Source organism: Ranitomeya variabilis, chromosome 7 (genome assembly GCF_051348905.1).
Source record: "Ranitomeya variabilis isolate aRanVar5 chromosome 7, aRanVar5.hap1, whole genome shotgun sequence".
Classification (NCBI taxonomy): Eukaryota; Metazoa; Chordata; class Amphibia; order Anura; family Dendrobatidae; genus Ranitomeya; species Ranitomeya variabilis.
Window position 1 is genome coordinate 231384221 of NC_135238.1, and position 26844 is coordinate 231411064.

The window sequence follows — 26844 nt, forward strand, 5'->3', positions numbered from 1 at the left end:
CTGGAGTGTGAAGTGTAGTGTGATGCCGTGATACCTGGAAAGATGAACTCCTTTAGTGCCATCAGACGTAATATCACTCCTCCTGGTGGAAGAATAACATTACTGCAGCAACCAGGACTCTGGTGCGCTGCAGTTACATCCTGGATTATACTCCAGAGCTGCACCTACTATTCTGCTGGCGCAGTCACTGTGTACATACATTACATTACTGATCCTAAGTTACATCCTGTATTATACTCCAGAGCTGCACTCACTATTCTGCTGGTGCAGTCACTGTGTACATACATTACATTACTGATCCTGAGTTACCTCCTGTATTATACTCCAGAGCTACACTTACTATTCTGCTGGTGCAGTCACTGTGTACATACATTACATTACTGATCCTGAGTTACCTCCTGTATTATACTCCAGAGCTGCACTCACTATTCTGCTGGTGCAGTCACTGGGTGCATACATTACATTACTGATCCTGAGTTACATCCTGCATTATACTCCAGAGCTGCACTCACTATTCTGCTGGTGCAGTCACTGTGTACATACATTACATTACTGATCCTGAGTTACATCCTGTATTATACCCCAGAGCTGCACTCACTATTCTGCTGGTGCAGTCACTGTGTACATACATTACATATCCTGTATGGTGTGTGTCCACTCCCATCTTTGGCAGAATCCTGGTTACATTCATGGGTCCATTGTTGTAAACTACCACATTAGCCAGTGGCTACAAAGCTGCAATGTATGTACTTGGCTTAAAACAAAACTTGTATATGTTCCTGTCTTACATTTGGGAATAGGGGGTCTGCAGGAAGATTTGGGGATTCCCAGACCCTCCTCAGATGCCATCTTTTTATACTAAATTGGACTTTTTTCAAGGGCACAGATGACGGGAGCGGTTTGGGTTGCCATGGAAACTAACAGATGTGCTCTCCCTTCGTCTGTGAGAGGGGATAATGCATTGATGCACATGATGAGAGAGAACGCGGTTACTGAGTCACGCCGAGCCTCCAGGCCCCGCCGGACGTGAGGATGTCTGCGAGAGCCTCCATTACATACTGAACCTCACCGGCCGACTACCGAAAACACTGACATTGTTTTTTAACCCTCTGCCGCCAGTAATGTCCACCGAAACCCCGAATCCCCATTACCAGCCCAGACAGGAGAAGTAAACGATATCATCTGAAATCATCTCTATGGTCGGAGGTCTACCTCGCTGCCTCTCCTGTCACTTTTTAAGGATATTCCCATCTTATAATGTGATGGCAAATAGCGAGTATTTTCTGTCACTTTATGATTGGGTGGGATCCGACCTCTGAGACCCCCACTGATCATTAGCTCATAGGGTACACAGCATTGGTGTACCTATTCATCTGCCATTATACTTCACACAGGGCTGTATCCAAGCTGTGTGGCACATTGGAGTCATAGGGTATGTGTCCACGTTCAGGATTGCATCAGGATTTGGTCAGGATTTTTCATCAGTATTTGTAGCCAAAACCAGGAGTGGGTGATAAATGCAGAAGTGGTGCATATGTTTCTATTATTCTTTTCCTCTAATTGTTCCACTCCTGGTTTTGGCTACAAATACTGATGAAAAATCCTGACCAAATCCTGATGCAATCCTGAACGTGGACACATACCCTAATAGATTTCTCAGATTGGAAACAAATGTGGCGAAACCTCAACTGCAAGAAATATTAGCTCTATTTCAGGTCTGGTACAGTGGATTCATATAGGTAAATTGTATCAGTTTGGAATCTGTAAATGCTCAGACCGAATAGAATTGTAGCAAACGCTCAGCTGTGAGAAACATCAGGTCTCAATTTATTCCATATTCCAGATCAATACAGACCTGATACTTCTCATAGTTGTATATTTGTTACAATAGCTGTCACAATTATCAGGTCTGTTACAATAAATCAATAAAGGTGAAATGTATCCAAATTATTCAGTCTGATGACAATTGTAGGGAACTCTCAGCTATGAGAAATTTCAGGTCTGTAAATACACTCCTCAACATTAGGCTGCCGTCACACTATCAGTATTTGGTCAGTATTTTACATCAGTATTTGTAAGCCAAAACCAGGAGTGGAACAATTCGAAGAAAAGTATAATAGAAACATATGCACCACTTCTGTATTTATCACCCACTCCTGGTTTTGGCTTACAAATACTGGGGTAAAATACTGACCAAATACTGCTAGCTTGATGGCAGCCTAAGGCTATGTGCACACATAGCGGTTTTTACCGCGGAACCGCAGCGTTTCTGCAGCTGCGGGTCCGCAGCAGTTTCAATTGCGTTTACAGTTACATGTAAACCCTATGGAAACCGCAATCCGCTGTGCACATGCTGCGGGAAAAACCGGGCAGAAACGCAGCGGTTTACATTCCGCAGCATGTCACTTCTTTTGTGCAGAATCGTTGCGATTCTGCACACATAGGAATGCATTGATCCGCTTACTTCCCGCATGGGGCTGTGCCCACGATGCGGGAAGTAAGCGGATAATGTGCAGATGGTACCCGGGGTGGAGGAGAGGAGACTCTCCTCCAGGCCCTGGGAACCATATTAGTGTAAAAAAAAAATAATTAAAATAAAAAATAATGATATACTCACCTCTCAGCGCTGCATGCGGCCGTCCGGTTGCAGGGTTGCTGTGCGAGCAGGGCCTGAGATGATGTTGCGGTCACATGACCGTGACGTCACGAAGGTCCTTCTCGCACAGCATCTTTGGAACCGGACCGCCGCGTGCAGCGCCGAGGAGATCGGGACGTCAGAGGGTGAGTATAACCAATTTTTATTATTTTTAACATTACTATTGATGCTGCATATTGCTGCATATGCAGCATCAATAGTATAGGAGTAAACCCGCAGTGGAAACCGCAAAACAAACCGCGATAAATCTGCAGGGATAACCGCAGCGGTTTTGCCCTGCAGATTTATCAAATCCGCTGCGGGAGAACCCGCAAAGGACCCCGCAAAGTCTGCACATAGCCTAAGGGTTTGTGCACATGACCGTATTTTCGGTCCAAGTGTGATCCAACAAAAAAATCAAATCACACTTGGACCAATGTTATTCTATGGCGCCGTGCACATGTCCAACTTTGATCCGATATTTGGATCGCACTTGGCTGTTCAGTGACATCGGATGACATCTGAGTGCAGTCTGATTTTCATGGACTGACCAAATGAAGAAGATGGAGACATATTTTTCCACAACCCAGAGAATCGGATCACACTCAGATCAGAGTTTGATCAGAGTTTGATTAGCATAATCGGCCAAATTCACTCAGAACCCTAGCCTTAAAATTACAAATTATATTGATCTGAAAATTGTGAAAACCATGGCTGCAGCGCCTCTGGACTTGTCTCCCATAGAGCCCATCTGGGACGTCATTGGTCGGTGATTACATAGGAGCTGCCAGCAGCAGATCTCGATGGTTTGCCCAAGTGCATTCAATACAACAGGACCTTTCTCAGAGGATCAGGAAATACCTCACTAGTAGCAGCTAAGGCTATGTGCACACGATACAGATTTGCTGCGGATCCGCAGCGGATTTTTCTGTGCAGATCCGCACTGTGATTTACAGTACCATGTAAATCAATGTCTGAAAAAAAAAAGTTGTGCAGATGGTGCAGAAAAATCAGTGCGGAATTGCTGCGGATTTAAAAGAAGTGCATGTCACTTCTTTTGTGCGGATTTGCAGCGTTTCTGCACCCCTCCATGATAGAAATCCGCAGTGGCAAAAACTGCAGAAAATCCACAGAAAATCCGCATCAAATCCGCACAAAATCAAATCCGCACAAAATCTGCATAAAAACCGCAGCAAATCCACGGCTGCGGATTCTGCCAGGAGATGCAGATTTTGTGTAGAAAATTCTGCACCACTTTTCCTACTTGTGCACATGCCCTAAGGCTGGAAGTAGCGGATTTCTTTGTGTGATGCTCATACTAGATAAATAGAAGTTTTGAAAATGTTTTACATTTTTCATCATTTGCTGATACTTAAAGGGAAATTGGCAGCAAGATTTTGCTCAGTAAACTACAGATACTGTCAGGTTGGTGCTGTAATGCTGATAAAAGAGATACCTGGGTTGATGAAATCCGTCTTGTGGTTGTTCTTTAATTTGTATTTGTAGTTTTCAGTTAATGAGATTCTCGTGCTCCAGGGTGGCCTGTGGGTGGGGCTGTGGGCTGCTTGTGGGCATGGCTGTGGGCTGCCTGTGGGTGGGGCTGTGGGCTGCCTATGGGTGGGGCTGTGGGCTGCCTGTGGTAGGGGCTGTGGGCTGCCTGTGGGTGGGGCTGTGGGCTGCCTGTGGGTGGGGCTGTGGGCTGCTTGTGGGCATGGCTGTGGGCTGCCTGTGGGTGGGGCTGTGGGCTGCCTATGGGCGGGGCTGTGGGCTGCCTGTGGTAGGGGCTGTGGGCTGCCTGTGGGTGGGGCTGTGGGCTGACTGTGGGCGGGGTTGTGGGCTGACTGTGTGCTGCCTGTGGGTGGGGCTGTGGGCTGCCTGTGGGTGAGGCTGTGGGCTGCCTGTGGGTGGGGCTGTGGGCTGCCTGTGGGCGAGGTTGTGGGCTGCCTGTGGGTGGGGCTGTGGGCTGCTTGTGGGTGGGGCTCTTCTTTGAGATTCACCTGTATTGGCTTTTGACAGGTATATCGAATATACTATTGTGGGATTAGAAAACAAATGTCACTTCATCAAAATGGCGGTGGCGAGCATGTATCTGTTTATGCCTATAATATTGCCGGTCAAAAAAAATAACTTTATCAAAATGGCACTGGTGCATGTGTTCCAACTGCGCATGTGCAGCCACCATTTCACTAGAGAAAAAAATTTGGCTGCAGCAAGATAACGGCACTTGCGCCATAGGATCTATCAGAACGTGATGTGATAAATGCCACTGCGCGTGTGCCTGCTGGCACCATGTTGATGAAGTTATTTTTTTTTAACCTGACAATATTGTAGGTATAAACAGATACTTACTCACTGCCGCCATTTTGATGAAGTGACTTTTGTTTTCCAACCACACAATAATATATTCAGTATGTAAAATAGGGGGCAGGTCAGTGAAGGATCAGAGACCTGTCATAAGCCTATACAGATGAATACCTACGCAGAGCACCACATAAAGCCCCGCGCAAGTCCGGACTGGCCATCGGGCACTTCTGGCAAATGCCAGAGGAGCCGGTGCCAGGAGTGGGCCTCTGCCGCTATCAGCAGCGCCAGAGCCGACTCCCCCCCGATCACCCGCCTCGCCCTGCCCCGCATTCAACTATACCAGCATCTATGACGCCATTACAGTTGAATGCAATGATGGAGGAGAGAGTGTCCGCGGATGCGTGATGACGTCATATTATCGCGCACCTGCTCTGTGGCCGGGCAGACTGCAGCTGCTGAGACCGGAGCCGGGAGCAGTGCGGGGCACAAGGAGAGGTGAGGAGAGTGTTGTTTTTTTTTTATATATATATATATATATATATATAGTGATACCTGGATTGTGAGGCAATTGGGGGGGCTGTATTACATTCTATGGGGGCTGGCTGTATTACATTCTATGGGGGCTGGCTGCATTACATTCTATTGGGGGCTGGCTGTATTACATTCTATGGGGGCTGGGCTGTATTATATTCTATGAGGGCTGGGCTGTATTACATTCTATGGGGGGCTGTATTACATTCTATGGGGGGTTGTATTATATTCTGTGGGGAGGTGGGCTGTATTTCATTCTATGGGGTGCTGTATTATATTCTATGGGGGGCTGTATTACATTCTATGGGGGGCTATATTACATTCTATGGGGGCAACATTATATTCTATGGGGGCTGTATTATATTCTATGAGGGGTGATTGCATCATACTCTATGAGGGGGCTACATTATATTCTATGGGGAGCTGCATTATACGATATGAGGAGGGCTGCATTGTATTCTATGGAGGGGCTACATTATATTCTATGGGGGGCTGCATTATGCTCTATGAGGGGGCTATCATAAATATATGCAGGGGCTGCATTATACTATATGAGGGGGCTGCATTATATTCTCTGGGGGGTATCATTATACTCGGGGCTACAACATATTCTGTGGAGTGGCTGCATTATACTCTGGAGTGGCATCATTATACTATATGTGAGCTGCATTATACTGTATCGAGGACTATGGGGAATACAATATACTATATGAAGAACTATGGGGTGCATTATACTATGGGAAGTGAATTGTACTACATGGATGACAATGGCGGGGCATTATACTATATGGAGTACTATGAGGAATGTATTATACTATTTGGAGGCCTGTGGCAGTACATTATACTATATGGAGGACTGAGGAGTGTATTATACTATATGGAGAACTGAGGAGTGTATTATACTATATGGAGGACTGAGGTGCACATTATAATATATGGAGGACTGAGGTGCACATTTTAATATATGGAGGACTATGGGGTGTATTATACTAAACAAGCAAAATGCTGCCTATTCATTGAGTGATTGGATTGTTTATGTGGGAACAGAAATCCTTGTTCTCAGCAGCACATCGCCGGTGTAAACTGTAGATGTGCTGCTGATAACATGATACTGTATGGGGACAGATTGATCTAATTGTGATTGTTCTGTTCCCTTCATTCTTTCTCAGTTGGTGTAAAGAGGCCGGGAAACAAGAGTCCAACGACTTCAGTATTGTCGATCACACTTGTTTAGTGGCCTGAGATCAGCGCATGTAAATACAGCAGAAATGCTTCGCAGGGAGACCAGGCAAGGATGATTACAGTTGTAGTTAGCACCCGGCGCCTGGGAATAGCGCTAACTCTACTGCTTTTCCCAGCCGCCAGAGCATTTAATTCTGGAATGTGTAATGATTTTTAGGGTTGATGTCAGCTGTGTAATGTCAGCTGCTATCAATCCATGGTGTAAGTAATGGGAGAGGTGTCTATCAGACACCCGCACTACTAGCCCAGACCTGGCGAGACCCAGCGACTCTGAAGAGCGGTGATGGTAGTAACAATACCGCTCTTCACAGTTGCCGAGCTCAGCACAAGACCCGGAATATCTGAAGAGCGGTGACGTTACTGAAGTCACCGCTCTTCAGAGTCACCGGGTCTCGTGCTGCGCAGCGGAACCAAAAGTGGCTGTAGGCAAAGTTTATGGAGCATCAGAATGAGGTTACCTACAAGATCCAGTTATGTAGGTAAAGTAGCGGCTTTTCTTGGTACTGCAACTAAAAGCCATAAATAGGACCGAGCTGTAATGCTGGATACAGCTGTGATTATATGTTATGTAGTCGTGTTACACTCCCCTCACGTCTTGTAACCTACAAGTGTACAAAGATATTATACAGTCACCATGTGACAAGTGGGCCTGTGTAACCTCAAATGCCAGGGCGGAATTTTAGTCCCAGTCCGGCCCTGGCCCCGCCCACATTCCCACCCACAGCCCCACCCACAGGGCCGCCCCAGAGCACGAGCATATCATTAACTCAAAACTGAAAATAAAGATTAAACAACAACCACAAGACGGATTCCATCACCAGGTATCATTGTAATCAGTATAACGGCGCCGACCTGACACTGTCTGTAGTTACTGAGCACAATCCTGCTGACAGGTTCCCTTTAACTTGTCTATCCATCCTGTGATTGCCACCATTCCATGACTTTTCCTTCTTGATGTTGCAATTTCAATGTTGAGGAGTGTAATTTTAAATTCTAAATTTAAACAACAATGTTCCGGTTTATTAACAGCAAGGAGAAAGTTAGAAAACTCCGAGAAATTGCAACAAACTAGTGGGAAGATGTTACTTGAGTCATTCTATTCACGTTTTGGAGTAAACTACACCACAAATGATTGAAAATTATTGTGTGTGACAGAACTATAAAAATAATCATTTAGTTAACCAAAAATATGGGACTGTAGACATATCAAAAGGGCATGGCTCCTTACCTGCGAATTTATTAATTGCATGGACAAAAAATGGTGCTTTTCTTTTTTTTTACATATGACACATTTTAATCCAACCGGCTATGTGAAATTTACACCAATATCTATAAAAAATTTGGAAAACTTTTAATTGTACAATAAAAATATATTTATTTAGAAAAAAATGCAACAAACACAAATTTTAATGGAAAACGTTGAAGATCCCTCAAACGTATCCAGCCTTTCCAAGCAATGGCATGAAAAATACACAAGTGGGCTGTGCCAGCATTTCGTGCTGTGGGTAGGTAGGACAGATGCAGAAAGTGACTCACGGATTAGTAAAAGAGGAGAGATTAGAGGAGCGAGTGGGCAACCAAGCAGATGATCTGTGGTGAGAAGGAACTGAGAAGGCAACGACAAGTAGTCAGGAAAGAGGCAGAAAATGAAGAGTGACACCGAGAGAAGGACAGAGACAGCTGCCGCCAGACCTCGGCGCTTTCTCAGAGTCAGCAGGCTTAGGACCTCCTTGTACTTAAAGATGCAGCACTATGAGACATGGGCACCTGAATGACCTGCAAGGGCAATTAATAAAGTGATATGGACCAATGCCCATGGGAGGGCTAAAGCAAGAAACTGAGTTTACAGACCAATAACCCATGATGACAAAACAACCACAGAAACCCACATTGTATCCACTGGCAGATGCAAGTTTTGCCAAGAGTGGCATCTCAATTACCACATCCACTGTTGGGTCTCATTCACCTGACAGATGCCAACAGACTTTTCCCAGTGCCCGGGCTAGAATATACTGGTACCTCATGGTATACTCTTTTTTTTTTAACACTGGATCCAATTCTTAACATATGCCATCTTGTGCCTAAACAGGTCGGAAACTCCTCTTGATGTATAACTTCGATGAACGCTGCAAATGCAATATGAATGCTCCCTAATACATCTGAGGTCATCTTGCCAGTCAAAAGTGCCATGAGGGTTCAGTCGCGCCAACTCCCACCGCGATGGGCTCCAATCAGATATGCTAAAATATAGAGCCAGCTTCCCCTGACACAGTTCTTGAAGTTCCAGTTAATTTAATTGGTGTGTACTGAGGTAGAAATTGGCACCACATGTTCCCTTTTGGCACTTCTAATTGTGAATTATGGTGACTTCGGTAAAGCTGGTAAGAGTCCATTTGCTTAGTGTTATGACCCCAATGGCGAGGGTCTCAGAGGAACGTGGAAGTCTGCAGAATACAAAAATCCAGCTCATAGGGCAGTGGTAGCTGGGTTGACCATATATCTACTCCTAACGCCAACACTAGAAGTAGCCGGGGATCATTCCTACGTTGATTCTAGATGACACGCTCCAGCCGGAGAATCTAGCTACCCCTAGTAGAGGAAAACAAAAGACCTTTCTTGCCTCCAGAGAAGGGGACCCCAAAGCTGGATAGAAGCCCCCCACAAATAATAACGGTGAGGTAAGAGGAAATGACAAACACAGAAATGAACCAGGTTTAGCACAGAGAGGCCCGCTTACTGATAGCAGAATAAAGAAAGGTAACTTATATGGTCAACAAAAACCCTATCAAAATCCACACTGGAAATTCAAGAACCCCCGAACCGTCTAACGGTCCGGGGGGAGAACACCAGCCCCCTAGAGCTTCCAGCAAAGGTCAGGATATATATTTGGAACAAGCTGGACAAAAATACAAAACCAAAACAAAATAGCAAAAAGCGGACTTAGCTGATATAACTGGAACCAGGATCAGTAGACAAGAGCACAGCAGACTAGCTCTGATAACTACGTTGCCAGGCATAGAACTGAAGGTCCAGGGAGCTTAAATAGCAACACCCTTAACTAACGACCCAGGTGCGGATAAAAGGAATGACAGAAAAACCAGAGTCAAAAAACTAGTAACCACTAGAGGGAGCAAAAAGTAAATTCACAACAGCTTAGATACACTTATTCCTTTAAAGAAGCACTCCTCTTCCTCCTCCCATTAACGTTTTTATCCTCTTAATTTATTTCAATCATCATATTATATAGCGCTGTTTACTTACAATTGCTAATTTCGCCTTTCTACCCAGCTATTTATTCTCTTTTCTCTGCTCTATGTAGAAACAGGAAATCTCTTGTCCCTTCAAAAATTATTCCTCTCTTCAACTCCTGACCCAGCTGCTCTACCTCTCCCCCCAGCCATTGACTTTTGCAGTGACTGATGAGTCATACAGGGAAAATTGACCTCCTGTTTCTACATAGAGCTTAGAAGGATTCAGCTAGTCTGTTTTTAATCATGTGTTGTCATAGACCTGATAGAAAAGAGAAGAATTAACTGGGTAGAAAGGCAAAATGAGCAATTGCAAGTGCACAATGCAATATAATGTGATGATTGCAATGTATTAAGAGGATACAAATTTTCATGAGAGCACTTCTATAAAGTCCAAGTAACATCCAGTTTGGTAATATCACTATCCATGTACCCTGATTGACATTTACATGTGAAGTTTTCTACACGGTTACATCACCCATTTACTGGCTGTGACAATCTATGCCACAGTCTGATATTCAATTCATGCACCATGGATAATCACCACTATAAGATCCTTCCAACCAATGCTGCAGAGCATGATCTTCTTAGAGGATATGCTGGATCGGATACTCTTCCTGGGTGTGAACACTGTAAGATTAGAACCAAAACATTTAACATTTCCAACCTTGGGTACAATTTCGATCAGCCAGGAGCGGCACTGACATCCCCAGAATTGTACTTCTAGTGATTGTAAATAGACACATCACCCAGCATTAAATTCAAAACTACAGCACTAATCCTGCCTAATTTCCTGAAAACTGCATTGTAAGGAGCGTCTGGTTTTCTTGCCAGTAAATGTACATTACAGCATAGCCGACATCTGACAAATGAATATGGACGATTCTAAATCCATGAAAGTACAAGACATTCTGAGCATTATGGACTGTTATACCCCTAAGAAATCTGGAAATTCTCCAACTTGTACCGATGCATAAAATAATCAAAAAGGGGAAAGTATTATAACAGTTATATTCATGTCCATAGGGGGCAGTATTTTAATAAAATAAATGATGTGAAAAAGCCTTCAGGATCCACAAATATTCAGATCACCCTTGTATTTAGGGATTCCTGTTGCCCAGAAACCCTTGCGGCACATCAAGATTCCAACAGCAAAAAATGTGTATCAAAATCCAGCAAATGCTTATGTAAAAAATCTTCTTTATTCAAAGTCCATTAAAAACGCAGATGCGTTTCTGACAAGTGTCCTTATTCATGGCATACATTGCATGCAATGAATGAATGAATGAATTATTTTTTAGCTGGACCATTTGCTGGATTTTTATCATTTTTTTTTTTTGCCAGTTTTATCTATATATATATATATAATTGTCTAAGGGTCACTTTCGTCTGTCTGTCTGTCTGTAACGGAAATCCCGCGTCGCTGACTGGTGAGACCAATCAGTGACGGGCACAGTCCGGCTGAGAATTAGTCCATCCCTACTTCCGTCCAGTCAGTGCCCGGCGCCCGCTCCATACTCCCCTCCAGTCAGCGCTGACACAGGGTTATTGGCAGCGTTAACGGACCGCGTTATGCCGCGGGTAACGCACTCCGTTAAAGCTGCTATTAACCCTGTGTGACCAACTTTTTACTATTGCTGCTGCCTATGCAGCATCAATAGTAAAAAGATGTAATGTTAAAAATAATAAAAAACAAAAAACCTGCTATTCTCACCTTCCGTTGTCCGCCGATGCGCGCGCAGCTGCCACCAGCTTCCGTTCCTAGAGATGCATTGTGAAATTACCCAGAAGACTTAGCGGTCTCGCGAGACCACTAAGTCATCTGGGTAATTTCGCAATGCATCGATGGGAACGGAAGCTGGCGGCAGCAGCGCGCGCATCGAGATAGCTTCGCTGGACACCAGCGGGTGAGTATATAACTATTTTTTATTTTAATAATTTTTTTAACAGGGATATGGTGCCCACACTGCTATATACTACTTGAGCTGTGCTATATACTGCGTGGGCTGTGCTATATATTACGTGGGCTGTGTTATATACTGCGTGGCTGCTATATACTACGTGGGCAATGTTATATACTGCGTGGGCTGTGTTATATACTGCGTGGGCTGTGTTATATACTGCGTGGGCTGTGTTATATACTGCGTGGCCACTGTTATATACTGCGTGGGCTGTGCTATATACTGCGTGGCCACTGTTATATACTGCGTGGCCTATATTATATACTGCGTGGGCTGTGTTATATACTGCATGAGCTGTGTTATATACTGCATGGGCTGTGTTATATACTGCGTGAGCTGTGTTATATACTGCATGGGCTGTGTTATATATTACGTGGGCTGTGTTATACACTGCGTGTCTGCTATATACCACATGGCTCCTGTATACTACGTGGCCTGTGCTATATACTATGTGGCTGCTATATACATACATACATACATACATACATATTCTAGAATACCCAATGCGTTAGAATCGGACCGCCATCTAGTAGTAGTAGTAGTAGTAGTAGTAGTAGGCAGTATTATAGTAGTTATATTCTTGCACATAGGGGGCAGTATTATAGTAGTTATATTCTTGTACATAGGGGGCAGTATTATAGTAGTTATATTCTTGTACATAGGGGACAGTATTATAGTAGTTATATTCTTGTACATAGGAGCAGTATTATAGCAGTTATATTCTTGTACATAGGGGCAGTATTATAGTAGTTATATTCTTGTACATAGGAGCAGTATTATAGTAGTTATATTCTTGCACATAGGAGCAGTATTATATTAGTTATATTCTTGTATATAGGGGCAGTATTATAGTAGTTATATTCTTGTATATAGGGGCAGCATTATAGTAGTTATATTCTTGTACATAGGAGCAGTATTATAGTAGTTATATTCTTGTGCATAGGAGCAGTATTATAGTAGTTATATTCTTGTACATAGGAGCAGTATTATAGTAGTTATATTCTTGTACATAGGAGCAGTATTATAGTAGTTATATTCTTGCACATAGGAGCAGTATTATAGTAGTTATATTCTTGTACATAGGAGCAGTATTATATTAGTTATATTCTTGTATATAGGCGCAGTATTATAGTAGTTATATTCTTGTATATAGGGGCAGCATTATAGTAGTTATATTCTTGTACATAGGAGCAGTATTATAGTAGTTATATTCTTGTACATAGGAGCAGTATTATAGTAGTTATATTCTTGTACATAGGAGCAGTATTATAGTAGTTATATTCTTGCACATAGGAGCAGTATTATAGTAGTTATATTCTTGTGCATAGGAGCAGTATTATAGTAGTTATATTCTTGTACATAGGGGCAGTATTATAGTAGTTATATTCTTGTACATAGGGGCAGTATTATAGTAGTTATATTCTTGTACATAGGAGCAGTATTATAGTAGTTATATTCTTGTACATAAGGGGAAGTATTATCTACTATATAATTGTCTAAGGGTCACTTCTGTCTTTCTGTCCTTCTGTCTGTCTGTCTGTCACGGAAATCCCAAGTCGCTGATTGGTCACGGCAAAACAGCCACGACCAATCAGCGACGGGCACAGTCTGGCGGCAAAATGGCCGCTCCTTACTCCCCGCAATCAGTGCCCACTCCATACTCCCCTCCAGTCAGCACTCACACAGGGTTAATGGCAGCGTTAACGGACTGCGTTATGCCGCGGTGTAACGCACTCCGTTAACGGTGCTATTAACCCTGTGTGACCAACTTTTTACTATTGATGCTGCCTATGCAGCATCAATAGTAAAAAGATCTAATGTTAAAAATAATAAAAAAATAAAAAATAGCTATATACTCACCCTCCGTCGGCCCCTCGGATCCAGAACAGGCCTTTGCAGCTCCTCGCGACGCTCCGGTGACCGCTCCATGCATTGCGATCTCGCGAGATGATGACGTAGCGGTCTTGCTAGACGTCATCATCTCGCGAGACCGTAATGCACTCTTGGGACTGGAGCGCGCGAGGAGCATCGGTAAACGCTTCGCCTGGATCCGGGGGCCAACGGAAGGTGAGTATATAACTATTTTTTATTTTAATTCTTTTTTTAACAGGGATATGATGCCCACATTGCTATATACTATGTGGGCTGTGCAATATACTACGTGGGCTGTGCAATATACTATGTGGCTGTGCAATATACTATGTGGCTGTGCTATTTACTACGTGGGCTGTATTATATACTACGTGGGCTGTGTTATACACTACGTGGGCTGTGCTATATACTACGTGGGCTGTGCTATATACTACGTGGGCTGTGCTATATACTACGTGGGCTGTGTTATACACTACGTGGGCTGTGTTATACTACGTGGGCTGTGTTATACTACGTGGGCTGTGTTATACTACGTGGGCTGTGTTATACACTATGTGGGCTGTGTTATACACTATGTGGGCTGTGTTATATACTGCGTGCGTGGGCTGTTATATACTATGTGAGCTGTTATAAACTACGTGGTTGTGTTATATGCTATGTGGGCTGTTATACACTCCGTTGGCTGTGCTATATACTCCGTGGGCTGTGCTATATACTACGTGGCTGTGCTATTTACTATGTGGCTGTGCTATTTACTACATGGGCTGTTATATACTACGTGGCTGTGCTATATACTACGTGGCTGTGCTATTTACTATGTGGCTGTGCTATTTACTACATGGGCTGTTATATACTACGTGGCTGTGCTATATACTACGTGGCTGTGCAATATACTACGTGGCTGTGCTATGTACATAAGGGGAAATATTATAGTAGTTTGTTGTGAATTTGGATTCTGGGCTCCCCCGGTGGCTACTGGTGGAATTGAACTGGTGTCTTCATCTTCTCTGTTCACCTGTTCCCATCAAGATGTGGGAGTCGCTATATAACCTTGCTGCTCTGTTAGTTGCTTGCCGGTCAACAATGTTATCAGAAGCCTCTCTGTGCTTGTTCCTGCTCCTAGACAACTACTAGATAAGTTGGACTCTTGTCCATGTTTGTTTTTGCATTTTGTTCCAGTTCACAGCTGTAGTTTCGTTACTGTGTCTGGAAAGCTCTTGTGAACGGGAATTGCCACTCTGGTGTTATGAGTTAATGCCAGAGTTTTAAAGTAATTTCTGGATGGTATTTTTGATAGGGTTTTCAGCTGACCATGAAAGTGTCCTTTCTGTCTTCTGCTATGTAGTAAGTGGACCTCAAATTTGCTAAACCTATTTTCATACTACGTTTGTTATTTCATCTCAACTCACCGCCAATACATGTGGGGGGCCTCTGTCTCCTTTCGGGGTATTTCTCTAGAGGTGAGCTAGGACTAATATTTTCTTCTGCTAGCTTTATTTAGTCCTCCGGCTGGGCTGGGCATCTAGAATCAACGTAGGCATGCTACCCGGCCACTGCTAGTTGTGCGTTAGGTTTAGTTCATGGTCAGCTCAGTTCCCATCTTTCAAGAGCTAGTTCCTATATATGCTTATGCTATGTTCTCTTGCCATTGAGATCATGACAGTTTGACCGGCCAACAAAGTGTTAATTGTTTGGGCTGAAGCAGGAGAAAAAGAAGTGTTTAAGGGAAATTTTTTTTTTTTTTTTTTTTTCCCCTCAGAGTTTTGCTGCCTAGCCCTTAATTGCTGTCTAGCTGCTTCTTACCTCCTCTTAACCCTTGAATGGCTCTGTGTCCATCTGTTTGTAATGGATCTTCAGAGTGTAATTGCAGGTTTGAATAATCTCGCCACGAAGGTACAAAATTTGCAAGATTTTGTTTGTCATGCACCTGTATCTGAGCCGAGAATTCCTTTGCCGGAATTTTTCTCGGGGAATAGATCCGGGTTTCAGAATTTTCGAAATAATTGCAAATTATTTTTGTCTTTGAAATCTCGCTCTGCCGGAGACCCTGCACAGCAGGTCAGGATTGTGATTTCCTTGCTCCGGGGCGACCCTCAAGACTGGGCTTTTTCATTGACACCAGGGGATCCTGCGTTGCTCAATGTGGATGCGTTTTTTCTGGCCTTGGGGTTGCTTTATGACGAACCTCATTTGGAGCTTCAGGCAGAAAAAACTTTGATGTCCCTATCTCAGGGGCAAGATGAAGCGGAAATTTACTGCCAAAGATTCCGTAAATGGTCTGTGCTTACTCAGTGGAATGAGTGCGCCCTGGCGGCGACTTTCAGAGAGGGTCTCTCTGATGCCATTAAGGATGTTATGGTGGGGTTCCCTGTGCCTGCGGGTCTGAATGAGTCCATGACAATGGCTATTCAGATCGATAGGCGTTTGCGGGAGCGCAAACCAGTGCACCATCTGGCGGTGTCCACTGAGAAGTCGCCAGAGAGTATGCAGTGTGATAGAATTCTGTCCCGAAGCGAGCGGCAGAATTTTAGACGGAAAAATGGGTTGTGTTTCTATTGTGGTGATTCTACTCATGTTATATCAGCATGCTCTAAGCGCACTAAAAAGCTTGGTAAATCTGTTTCCATTTGCACCTTACCGTCTAAATTTATTCTATCTGTGACCCTGATTTGCTCTTTGTCATCTATTACCACGGACGCCTATGTCGACTCTGGCGCCGCTTTGAGTCTTATGGATTGGTCCTTTGCCAAACGCTGTGGGTATGATTTAGAGCCTTTGGAGACTCCTATTCCTCTGAAGGGGATTGACTCCACCCCATTGGCTAATAATAAACCACAATACTGGACACAAGTAACTATGCGTATTAATCCGGATCACCAGGAGATTATTCGCTTTCTGGTGCTGTATAATCTACATGATGATTTGGTGCTAGGATTGCCTTGGCTGCAATCTCACAACCCAGTCCTCGACTGGAGAGCTATGTCTGTGTTGAGCTGGGGATGTAAGGGGGCTCATGGGGATGTACCTGTGGTTTCCATTTCATCATCCATTCCCTCTGAAATTCCTGAGTTCCTGTCTGACTATCGTGACGTCTTTGAAGAATCCAAGCTTGGTTCGTTACCTCCGCACCGAGAGTGCGATTGTGCCATAGATTTAATCCCGGGTAGTAAATACCCAAAGGGTCGTTTATTTAATCTGTCTGTGCCTGAACATGCTGCTATGCGAGAATATATAAAGGAGTCCTTGGAAAAGGGACATATTCGTCCATCGTCATCTCCCTTAGGAGCCGGTTTTTTCTTTGTGTCAAAAAAAGACGGCTCTTTGAGACCATGTATTGATTATCGGCTTTTGAATAAAATCACTGTTAAATATCAATACCCATTGCCGTTGCTGACTGATTTGTTTGCTCGCATAAAGGGGGCCAAGTGGTTCTCTAAGATTGACCTTCGTGGGGCGTATAATTTGGTGCGAATCAGGCAGGGGGATGAGTGGAAAACCGCATTTAATACGCCCGAGGGCCACTTTGAGTATTTAGTGATGCCTTTTGGTCTTTCTAATGCTCCGTCAGTTTTCCAGTCCTTTATGCATGATATTTTTCGCGATTATTTGGATAAATTTATGATTGTGTATCTGGATGATATTCTGATTTTTTCGGATGACTGGGACTCTCATGTCCAGCAAGTCAGGAGGGTTTTTCAGGTTTTGCGGTCTAATTCTTTGTGTGTGAAGGGTTCTAAGTGTGTTTTTGGGGTACAGAGGATTTCCTTTTTGGGATATATTTTTTCCCCCTCTTCCATTGAAATGGATCCTGTCAAGGTTCAAGCTATTTGTGATTGGACGCAGCCCTCTTCTCTTAAGAGTCTTCAGAAATTTTTGGGCTTTGCTAACTTTTATCGTCGATTTATTGCTGGTTTTTCGGATATTGCTAAGCCATTGACCGATTTGACTAAGAAGGGTGCTGATGTTGCTGATTGGTCCCCTGATGCTGTGGAGGCCTTTCGGGAGCTTAAGCGCCGTTTTTCCTCTGCCCCTGTGTTGCGTCAGCCTGATGTTGCTCTACCTTTTCAGGTTGAGGTCGACGCTTCTGAGATCGGAGCTGGGGCAGTGTTGTCGCAGAAAAGTTCTGACTGCTCCGTGATGAGGCCTTGTGCCTTCTTTTCCCGTAAATTTTCGCCCGCTGAGCGGAATTATGATGTTGGGAATCGGGAGCTTTTGGCCATGAAGTGGGCTTTTGAGGAGTGGCGACATTGGCTTGAGGGGGCCAGACATCAGGTGGTGGTATTGACTGACCACAAAAATTTGATTTATCTTGAGACCGCCAGGCGCCTGAATCCTAGACAGGCGCGCTGGTCATTATTTTTCTCTCGGTTTAATTTTGTGGTGTCATACCTACCGGGTTCTAAGAATGTTAAGGCGGATGCCCTTTCTAGGAGTTTTGAGCCTGACTCGCCTGGTAACTCTGAGCCCACAGGTATCCTTAAGGATGGAGTGGTATTGTCAGCCGTTTCTCCAGACCTGCGGCGGGCCTTGCAGGAGTTTCAGGCGGAGAGACCTGATCGTTGCCCACCTGATAAACTGTTTGTTCCTGATGATTGGACCAGTAGAGTCATCTCTGAGGTTCATTCTTCTGCGTTGGCAGGTCATCCTGGCATTTTTGGTACCAGGGATTTGGTGGCAAGGTCCTTCTGGTGGCCTTCCCTGTCACGAGATGTGCGAGGCTTTGTGCAGTCTTGTGACGTTTGTGCTCGGGCCAAGCCTTGTTGTTCTCGGGCTAGTGGATTATTGTTGCCCTTGCCTATTCCTAAGAGGCCTTGGACGCACATCTCGATGGATTTTATTTCAGATCTGCCTGTTTCTCAGAAGATGTCTGTCATCTGGGTGGTGTGTGACCGTTTTTCTAAGATGGTCCATTTGGTTCCTCTGCCCAAGTTACCTTCTTCTTCCGAGTTGGTTCCTCTGTTTTTTCAAAATGTTGTTCGTTTGCATGGTATTCCTGAGAATATCGTTTCTGACAGAGGGACCCAATTCGTGTCTAGATTTTGGCGGACATTCTGTGCTAGGATGGGCATAGATTTATCTTTTTCGTCCGCTTTCCATCCTCAGACGAATGGCCAGACCGAGCGGATTAATCAGACCCTGGAGACATATCTGAGGTGTTTTGTGTCTGCTGACCAGGATGATTGGGTTGCTTTTTTGCCATTGGCGGAGTTCGCTCTCAATAATCGGGCCAGCTCTGCCACTTTGGTGTCCCCGTTTTTCTGTAATTCGGGGTTTCATCCTCGATTTTCCTCTGGTCAGGTGGAATCTTCGGATTGTCCTGGAGTGGATGCTGTGGTGGAGAGATTGCATCAGATCTGGGGGCAGGTGGTGGACAATTTGAGGTTGTCCCAGGAGAAGACTCAGCTTTTTGCCAACCGCCACCGTCGTGTTGGTCCTCGGCTTTCTGTTGGGGATTTGGTGTGGTTGTCTTCTCGTTTTGTCCCTATGAGGGTCTCTTCTCCTAAGTTTAAGCCTCGGTTTATCGGCCCGTATAAGATATTGGAGATTCTTAACCCTGTTTCCTTCCGTTTGGACCTCCCTGCATCCTTTTCTATTCATAACGTTTTTCATCGGTCATTATTGCGCAGGTATGAGGTACCGGTTGTGCCTTCCGTTGAGCCTCCTGCTCCGGTGTTGGTTGAGGGTGAGTTGGAGTACGTTGTGGAGAAAATCTTGGACTCTCGTGTTTCCAGACGGAGACTCCAGTATCTGGTCAAGTGGAAGGGATACGGCCAGGAGGATAATTCTTGGGTGAATGCATCTGATGTTCATGCCTCCGATCTGGTTCGTGCCTTTCATAGGGCCCATCCTGATCGCCCTGGTGGTTCTGGTGAGGGTTCGGTGCCCCCTCCTTGAGGGGGGGGTACTGTTGTGAATTTGGATTCTGGGCTCCCCCGGTGGCTACTGGTGGAATTGAACTGGTGTCTTCATCTTCTCTGTTCACCTGTTCCCATCAAGATGTGGGAGTCGCTATATAACCTTGCTGCTCTGTTAGTTGCTTGCCGGTCAACAATGTTATCAGAAGCCTCTCTGTGCTTGTTCCTGCTCCTAGACAACTACTAGATAAGTTGGACTCTTGTCCATGTTTGTTTTTGCATTTTGTTCCAGTTCACAGCTGTAGTTTCGTTACTGTGTCTGGAAAGCTCTTGTGAACGGGAATTGCCACTCTGGTGTTATGAGTTAATGCCAGAGTTTTAAAGTAATTTCTGGATGGTATTTTTGATAGGGTTTTCAGCTGACCATGAAAGTGTCCTTTCTGTCTTCTGCTATGTAGTAAGTGGACCTCAAATTTGCTAAACCTATTTTCATACTACGTTTGTTATTTCATCTCAACTCACCGCCAATACATGTGGGGGGCCTCTGTCTCCTTTCGGGGTATTTCTCTAGAGGTGAGCTAGGACTAATATTTTCTTCTGCTAGCTTTATTTAGTCCTCCGGCTGGGCTGGGCATCTAGAATCAACGTAGGCATGCTACCCGGCCACTGCTAGTTGTGCGTTAGGTTTAGTTCATGGTCAGCTCAGTTCCCATCTTTCAAGAGCTAGTTCCTATATATGCTTATGCTATGTTCTCTTGCCATTGAGATCATGACAGTAGTTATATTCTTGTACATAAGAGCAGTATTATAGTAGTTATATTCTTGTACATAGGGGCAGTATTATAGTAGTTATATTCTTGTACATAGGGGCAGTATTATAGTAGTTATATTCTTGTACATAGGAGCAGTATTATAGCAGTTATATTCTTGTACATAGGGGCAGTATTATAGTAGTTATATTCTTGTACATAGGGGGCAGTGTTATAGTAGCTATATTCTTGTACATAGGGGACAGTATTATAGTAGTTATATTCTTGTACATAGGAGCAGTATTATAGCAGTTATATTCTTGTACATAGGGGCAGTATTATAGTAGTTATATTCTTGTACATAGGGGCAGTATTATAGTAGTTATATTCTTGTACATAGGAGCAGTATTATAGTAGTTATATTCTTGTACATAGGGGCAGTATTATAGTAGTTATATTCTTGTACATAGGGGACAGTATTATAGTAGTTATATTCTTGTACATAAGGGGCAGTATTATAGTAGTTATATTCTTGTACATAGGGGCAGTATTATAGCAGTTATATTCTTGTACATAGGGAGCAGTATTATAGTAGTTATAGTCTTGTACATAGGAGCAGTATTATAGTAGTTATAGTCTTGTACATAGGGAGCAGTATTATAGTAGTTATATTCTTGTACATAGGGGGCAGTATTATAGTAGTTATGTTCTTGTACATAAAGGGCAGTGTATAGAATTCAGCACTGAATTTGGTTTTTGAAATCTAGAAAATGTGGTTGTAGCCATCCGGCAGAAGCCTTTTGAATACATTACACTCCTTATCAACCTCTGTCACCATGGAAACAACCATTGCAGCCCATGCATTCTCTTCCTGGATACAGATGTGGCTAAATAGTGGTAATGTTTACAATGGGAGTCATGAAACTTAGGAGAAAACAGGTGATTCCTGTTCATTTTTTATCTGACTATGTGATTTGAAAACGTTTTATTGTATTTTACATGGTCACTATTAGTAATAACAGTTTTTCCATCTAAGATATTGATCCTATCGCTCAGCTATGCGATCACTGGTATATTGAGGGAGGTCAAACGTGTGACTCCCACTAATCGCTAAAACAACGTGGTAGCTGCAGTCTAGACTCTGGACGCTACTCTGTGAGCTAAACAGCCTGGACTGCAGAGTGATACATTGTAGCAATCTAGCAGATGTATTTATCTCACAGGGCATTGTGTATACTAGATACAATTCTCATCAAAAAGCTTAATTAGTAATGTAAGGATTGCCACTTCTCAATTGAAAGATGTGTGCTCTAATTTACTTATTTACAGCAAACACAGATTTTAAAATAAAAATAAAAAGTTTATTCAAAAGCTGTAGAACTTGTCACTATAAGATAATCCTACTGCATGCTAATAATACACTGACATATGTGGATTTCCCATTCTGGAGTCTAGTGAAAGCTTATGGAAGTTATTGCAGCCAAATCTTCACCCAGATTTCCTAGAAATAGAAGTGCACAAATTAGGATAAATTATTAGTAATTATCTTAGTCTTGAGGAAGTGCACTTTAAGCATTGTTATGGGTCAGATATTAGGTGCTGATAGGATAGAGGTGCAGGATGGGGTGAGATTGACATTTGTGATGACAAGTCTTCAAGGCTGAAGGAAACCACAGCAATGAATGTCAGAAGGAGATGGGTCCGAGCTGATACTGGGGCTAATTAATGTCCGGACAGCAATAGCCTCGCACAGTGCTTTCACTTAACACCTGAAAGATGCAAACTCTCTTAGCAGCAGACGGGAAATCAATTCCAATATTGATAGCTGTTTGTGATAGATAAGAATTGAAGAAAGACCACTGTCAGCAGGGTGTAAGGTTTTGACACAAGCTTCACCTAGAAAACTATATATTTTAGGTAAATAAATATGGTGGATTATTGGGAAACCCCCCAATAAACTTCCAAAAATGGGCATTTCCGGAGGATTTTATGTGTTTCACACTGTCATGATCCTCCAATACATAGACCCAACATCCACTGCACTGGCTCATTGCCACCTGTGAAACCTTCCAAAACAAGCTGTGACCCCTGCTCCTAGACAACCAGCCCAAAAAGTTGAGAAGTATGACATAATCATGAGTTATAGTCTAATCAATGTTTAACATGAAGCTTCTGGGCCCAAATTATAATCTATAACAGGGTCCATCTACCACGTGCCATTTATAATCCTGGTGTCCTCTTATGGGGTAGAGGTGCTTTAGTGCCTCCTCAGACATCAAGATCTTCTGCACCCCATATAGCTAAATCACCAGAGATTAATTTTAAAGAGAACCAGTCATCACGATTTAACCTGTTAATGTAAAGGTATGTCCATATTGGCCCTGTTATATTGATTTAATGGATACCTGTACTGAAAAAAATCCATAGCCTGGTTCTTATTTAATTCACCTTCAGACCACCGGAGGTTAATCTGAGCATGCGCCGCCTCTGGCACCATTTTGCTGGAGAACGCTGGGACTTGAATGTGTTCAAGCAACGCCAACGGCAAAATTTAAAAAAAGGAGGCTCATACAAATGCGCAGGGACCACAGCAGAGCCGAAGACCCTACCCACAGTCTCGACCCACAGTTAAACAAGAACCAAGCTATGGATTTTTTCACTACAGGTATCCATTAAATCAGTATTACAGGGTCATTATGGCCATATCCTTACATTAACAGGTTAAATCGTGATGACAGGTTTTATTTAACGGCCCTCGTCTCGATCTCCGATTTGATGGATGAACGATCTGTAGGAAGATCGATCTTGTGCAGCCTAGATTGTCCGCCAGGGTCTTCTCCACTGCTTTCTTTTTTAGTGTATCAAGCCATCAGGTTGCTTTTCTTCCTCTTCGCCTTGTTCCTTCTATTCTTCCGACCATGATGTCCTTCTCCAGTGATTGATCTCTTTGTATGATGTGCCCACAGTAGGAAAGTCGTACTAGTGACATGTCTGACTTGACTCGTTCCAAATCTGGCTTGATATGCTGTAATGTGACATTATTAACAGTGTAGACTATGAAGATGCAGGACTTTAATTTAGTGATAGCCAGGAGAAAAAAACAATTAACTGAGATAAATATTAGGAATATACGTGGCCCCATAGAAACATATTCTGGTGTTGGTGGCAGGACGAGCCAAGAAGAGTGAGTGATGCTTGCTGTAAATCACTCAGCGTTATCTCATCATCATCCGAGAAATTACTTGGATCAATAAGTAAAATGTCCTGTTATCGCTTATGTCGCTCGTGTCTGGAGCACTGCGGTGTCAAATCACCATCCAAGCAAAAATGCTACATCACTGCAAACCCAGATCTTCCTGACAGTGGCCATATCAAGACCTGGGGCCCCCGGCACATGAGAAGAGCCGGCAGAGGCCCCTTAACTGGGCCCTATATGTTTAAATAAACAATGCATACATAGGAATTTCCTTAGATATGTGATACTTCTTGTCGGAGACGGTCCATAGAGTGCAGCACGGCATGTAATTCATGTTGGCCACCACTGTCCATTTAGTCTATAGCAGAGTACAGAGCACTGTTTGCAGCAGCCTGTATTCTGTTATTGCAAGCATTAAGTTATTAGAAGATTGCTGTTTGCGCAGCTGACTAATCTAGATTTATGTTGGATTTTAATAATTTTCAGAAGGAGTTATATATTATATGAGTAGCAAAACTGAGTTTGTTAAATACAGCCTTTGTTGTCACAAAATGTGTGCATTTACATAGGACTGCAGGTGAACAGACTATAGTGCAGCTCTAAGTAATTAAATGACACATTGAGTTGTGATACATCTGTAATACTATATTTATGGTACAGACAGGATACAAACTATCACCTGGTGTTATACTGATACATCCTCATACATCCGGATAGAGATCTTGGAACATGACATGCACATTAGCTCATTGCCATAATGACCACATATTGGTTGTAGGGTGCAGACGCCATAGCGGAGGCTAAAGTTCGGTGTTGGTCTTCTCAGTGGTCCAGCACCAGGCAGCATTTGCTCATAAACCTGTTCTAAGCCAGGCACTTCTTTCAGTCTCCCCTCCCTCGCTCGCTCCCATCTCAGCACCCTCCCCTTCTCTCTCCATCCCCCATCCCTCCCCTTGGCTCTCCATGCATTGTATTCCTGACTTGGCTCCTGGTTTGGGAGCGGCAGGAATACAATTAGTGGCTACTAGGATTTGACATCCATTCATCCGGCTGCCTGGATCCTCATCTCCATCCCTCCGTCTCTACCTGAGGATTGTAAGGACCCCTCTCTTACAAGGCTGCATAAGGAACCAAGGAAGTATAGCAGATCATTCTCCAGGGGTGGGGGGTCCCTTCTTCTTATCACCCCCATTCTTAGACATGAAGAAGAGTTGGATCAAAAGACGCTCTCAGGTAAGAGAGGAGGAGAGAGGGGAGGGAGGATGGATAAATAGAGGAGGGGATTGGCATTTATGGGGAATGGATAGGATATAGAGGTGACTAGCGTCAGGCCAAGTGATGCTACATTGGGCAGCAGTGGGTAACAGTGGGTATTGACCAAACTGCCAATGCCTTAAATGTAAGGTCCTATGTAGTGCCAATATGACCAATCCAACCACCATTATTGAAGCTACGGAGCCCAATAACCAAACCTCTCCATCACTTTTTGCACTTCTACTCTTAATGACCAGGTCCATCAAGACTGATGGAATCGCCATCAACCCAGTAGAAACTGGTTATATAATACTCTTAACAAAGCCATAAGTTTTCACCAACCCAATGAGAACGCTTCCCTTATCTCATAACTAGAGTCAAAAGTCTTATTCTCAAATATGGTCCAGCTAAGAACAATAGTCAGGGTAAGATCAATGGGGCATCGGGCAACAATGGAGGGGTTTATTGTAACAGTATTTGCTGATTGCATTGGCTTGTGATAGAAAGATCCATCAGCAACACATTGGTCAAGGCATTTTAGTAGAATTTCTATGGATACTCTAAGAGATTGAGTTGTCAAACCTTGGGTACCTAAAGCTTTTCATTGTATGATTACCAATTTGGTCCCCAGGATGAGATTGCAGGGTCCTCTACTGACAAGGTGGGAGCCATTGCCCATGTGGCCGTGTCGATGTATACCGCTGCTGGGACAAGAGCTCTACATTGCCACTTTCTCAGCAATGGTCCCAAAGATATTCTCAGGGCGACTTTAGTTGGTAAGTTTTATGGGAAGAGTTTAACACTCCAGCTGCTTAGTTCAATGAGAAAGCATTAAAAGTGTAATTTCATTTTAATACAATACATGGATAGGGACGAGGGGTAATATCCAGAAGTTTATCAGCAGTAGGGGAAAAGATTAATGTCATTACTTGCCAAATCATCGGTCTTTTTTTTATGGGAGGATGCATGTGATGTGATGAATACAGTGTATATGGACAGAGTATAGATTGCTCAGACTTTGCTATATAGGTTGATCAGACTGTATCATCTGTAGACACCTGATATTCTGTGTAAATGGATCCAGGGAAGTAGATATCCCTTCAATGGCTGCCCTAATGGCATCTTACAATTCATGTTTATTCTTAGTCCCGTAGTCTAGACATGACCACAGTCCTGTGGGTCCAGGAACAGTAGATTTTCTCCATTTTTGACCATGCCCAGCTGTAGGATCATCATCACTAACCATATCTAACTAGTAGTAGCTCAGATCTCACTCGCAAAAACTAGCAAAAGCATCACATAAATGTAGAAAAGCATGTCCCTAAAATGTCTGAATCAATAGAAAAAAGGGCTTAAATCCATGACTGATAGAACGTACCGCGGTGAAAATAATAATAACACCGCCACATTGTGTGAACAGAATTATATCTACTACAATGTAACATCTTCTTTGAACGCCGACGCATCATAAAAGTGGCTGTCCCATAAACAACATGTATATCCTATTATCAGCATAGATAATAAATGTATCATTGGTAGGGGTTCAACCATTCGACTCCCAGCCACAAAGTCCCGTGTACGGAGCAGTAGGGAGCATGTGCGACACTGCTAGATTGACTGCCTATAGGAGCGGCAGCTGCACATGCTCACTACCACCTCTACCGCTCCTTTCACACAGGGAACTTCACATTCTCAGAATCATTAGAGATCTCGGCAGCGGAACCCCAAGCAATGATTCATGTATAATCTACCCTGTGGATAGGTGATAAATGCTGTTTATGGGGACTACTGGACCACTGCTACTTAAACGCTTAAGGACCCCGGATAAGGGAAAAAAAACCCAAATACTCTCTTTTTGGATGGGCGCTGTTCCAGTGAGCTCAGCGCTGTTTCTTCCACCTTTCAGCTGGCAGACAGAACTATGAAGGCTGCAGCCCATCAGCGGTCGCTGGTAGGCTGCAGCACTCACTTGACATAGCAATGTAATATGGCACCAG

At 43.6% G+C, this 26844-nt stretch overlaps 1 protein-coding gene across 5 annotated transcripts in view; it reads left to right on the plus strand.

Annotated features, from left to right (window-relative positions):
* SPEG (striated muscle enriched protein kinase) overlaps positions 1-26844 on the plus strand; it is a 211519-nt gene that overhangs the window by 55001 nt on the left and 129674 nt on the right. For 2 of the 5 annotated variants that reach the window (XM_077273135.1, XM_077273136.1), the window contains exon 1: positions 24540-24826. The exons of the other annotated variants lie outside the window; for them this stretch is intronic. In XM_077273135.1, the coding sequence (XP_077129250.1) occupies positions 24794-24826 (33 nt within the window). In that variant the 5' untranslated portion in view covers positions 24540-24793. Of the gene's footprint in view, positions 1-24539; positions 24827-26844 lie in introns of those variants that run through there. 5 annotated transcript variants of the gene reach the window in all.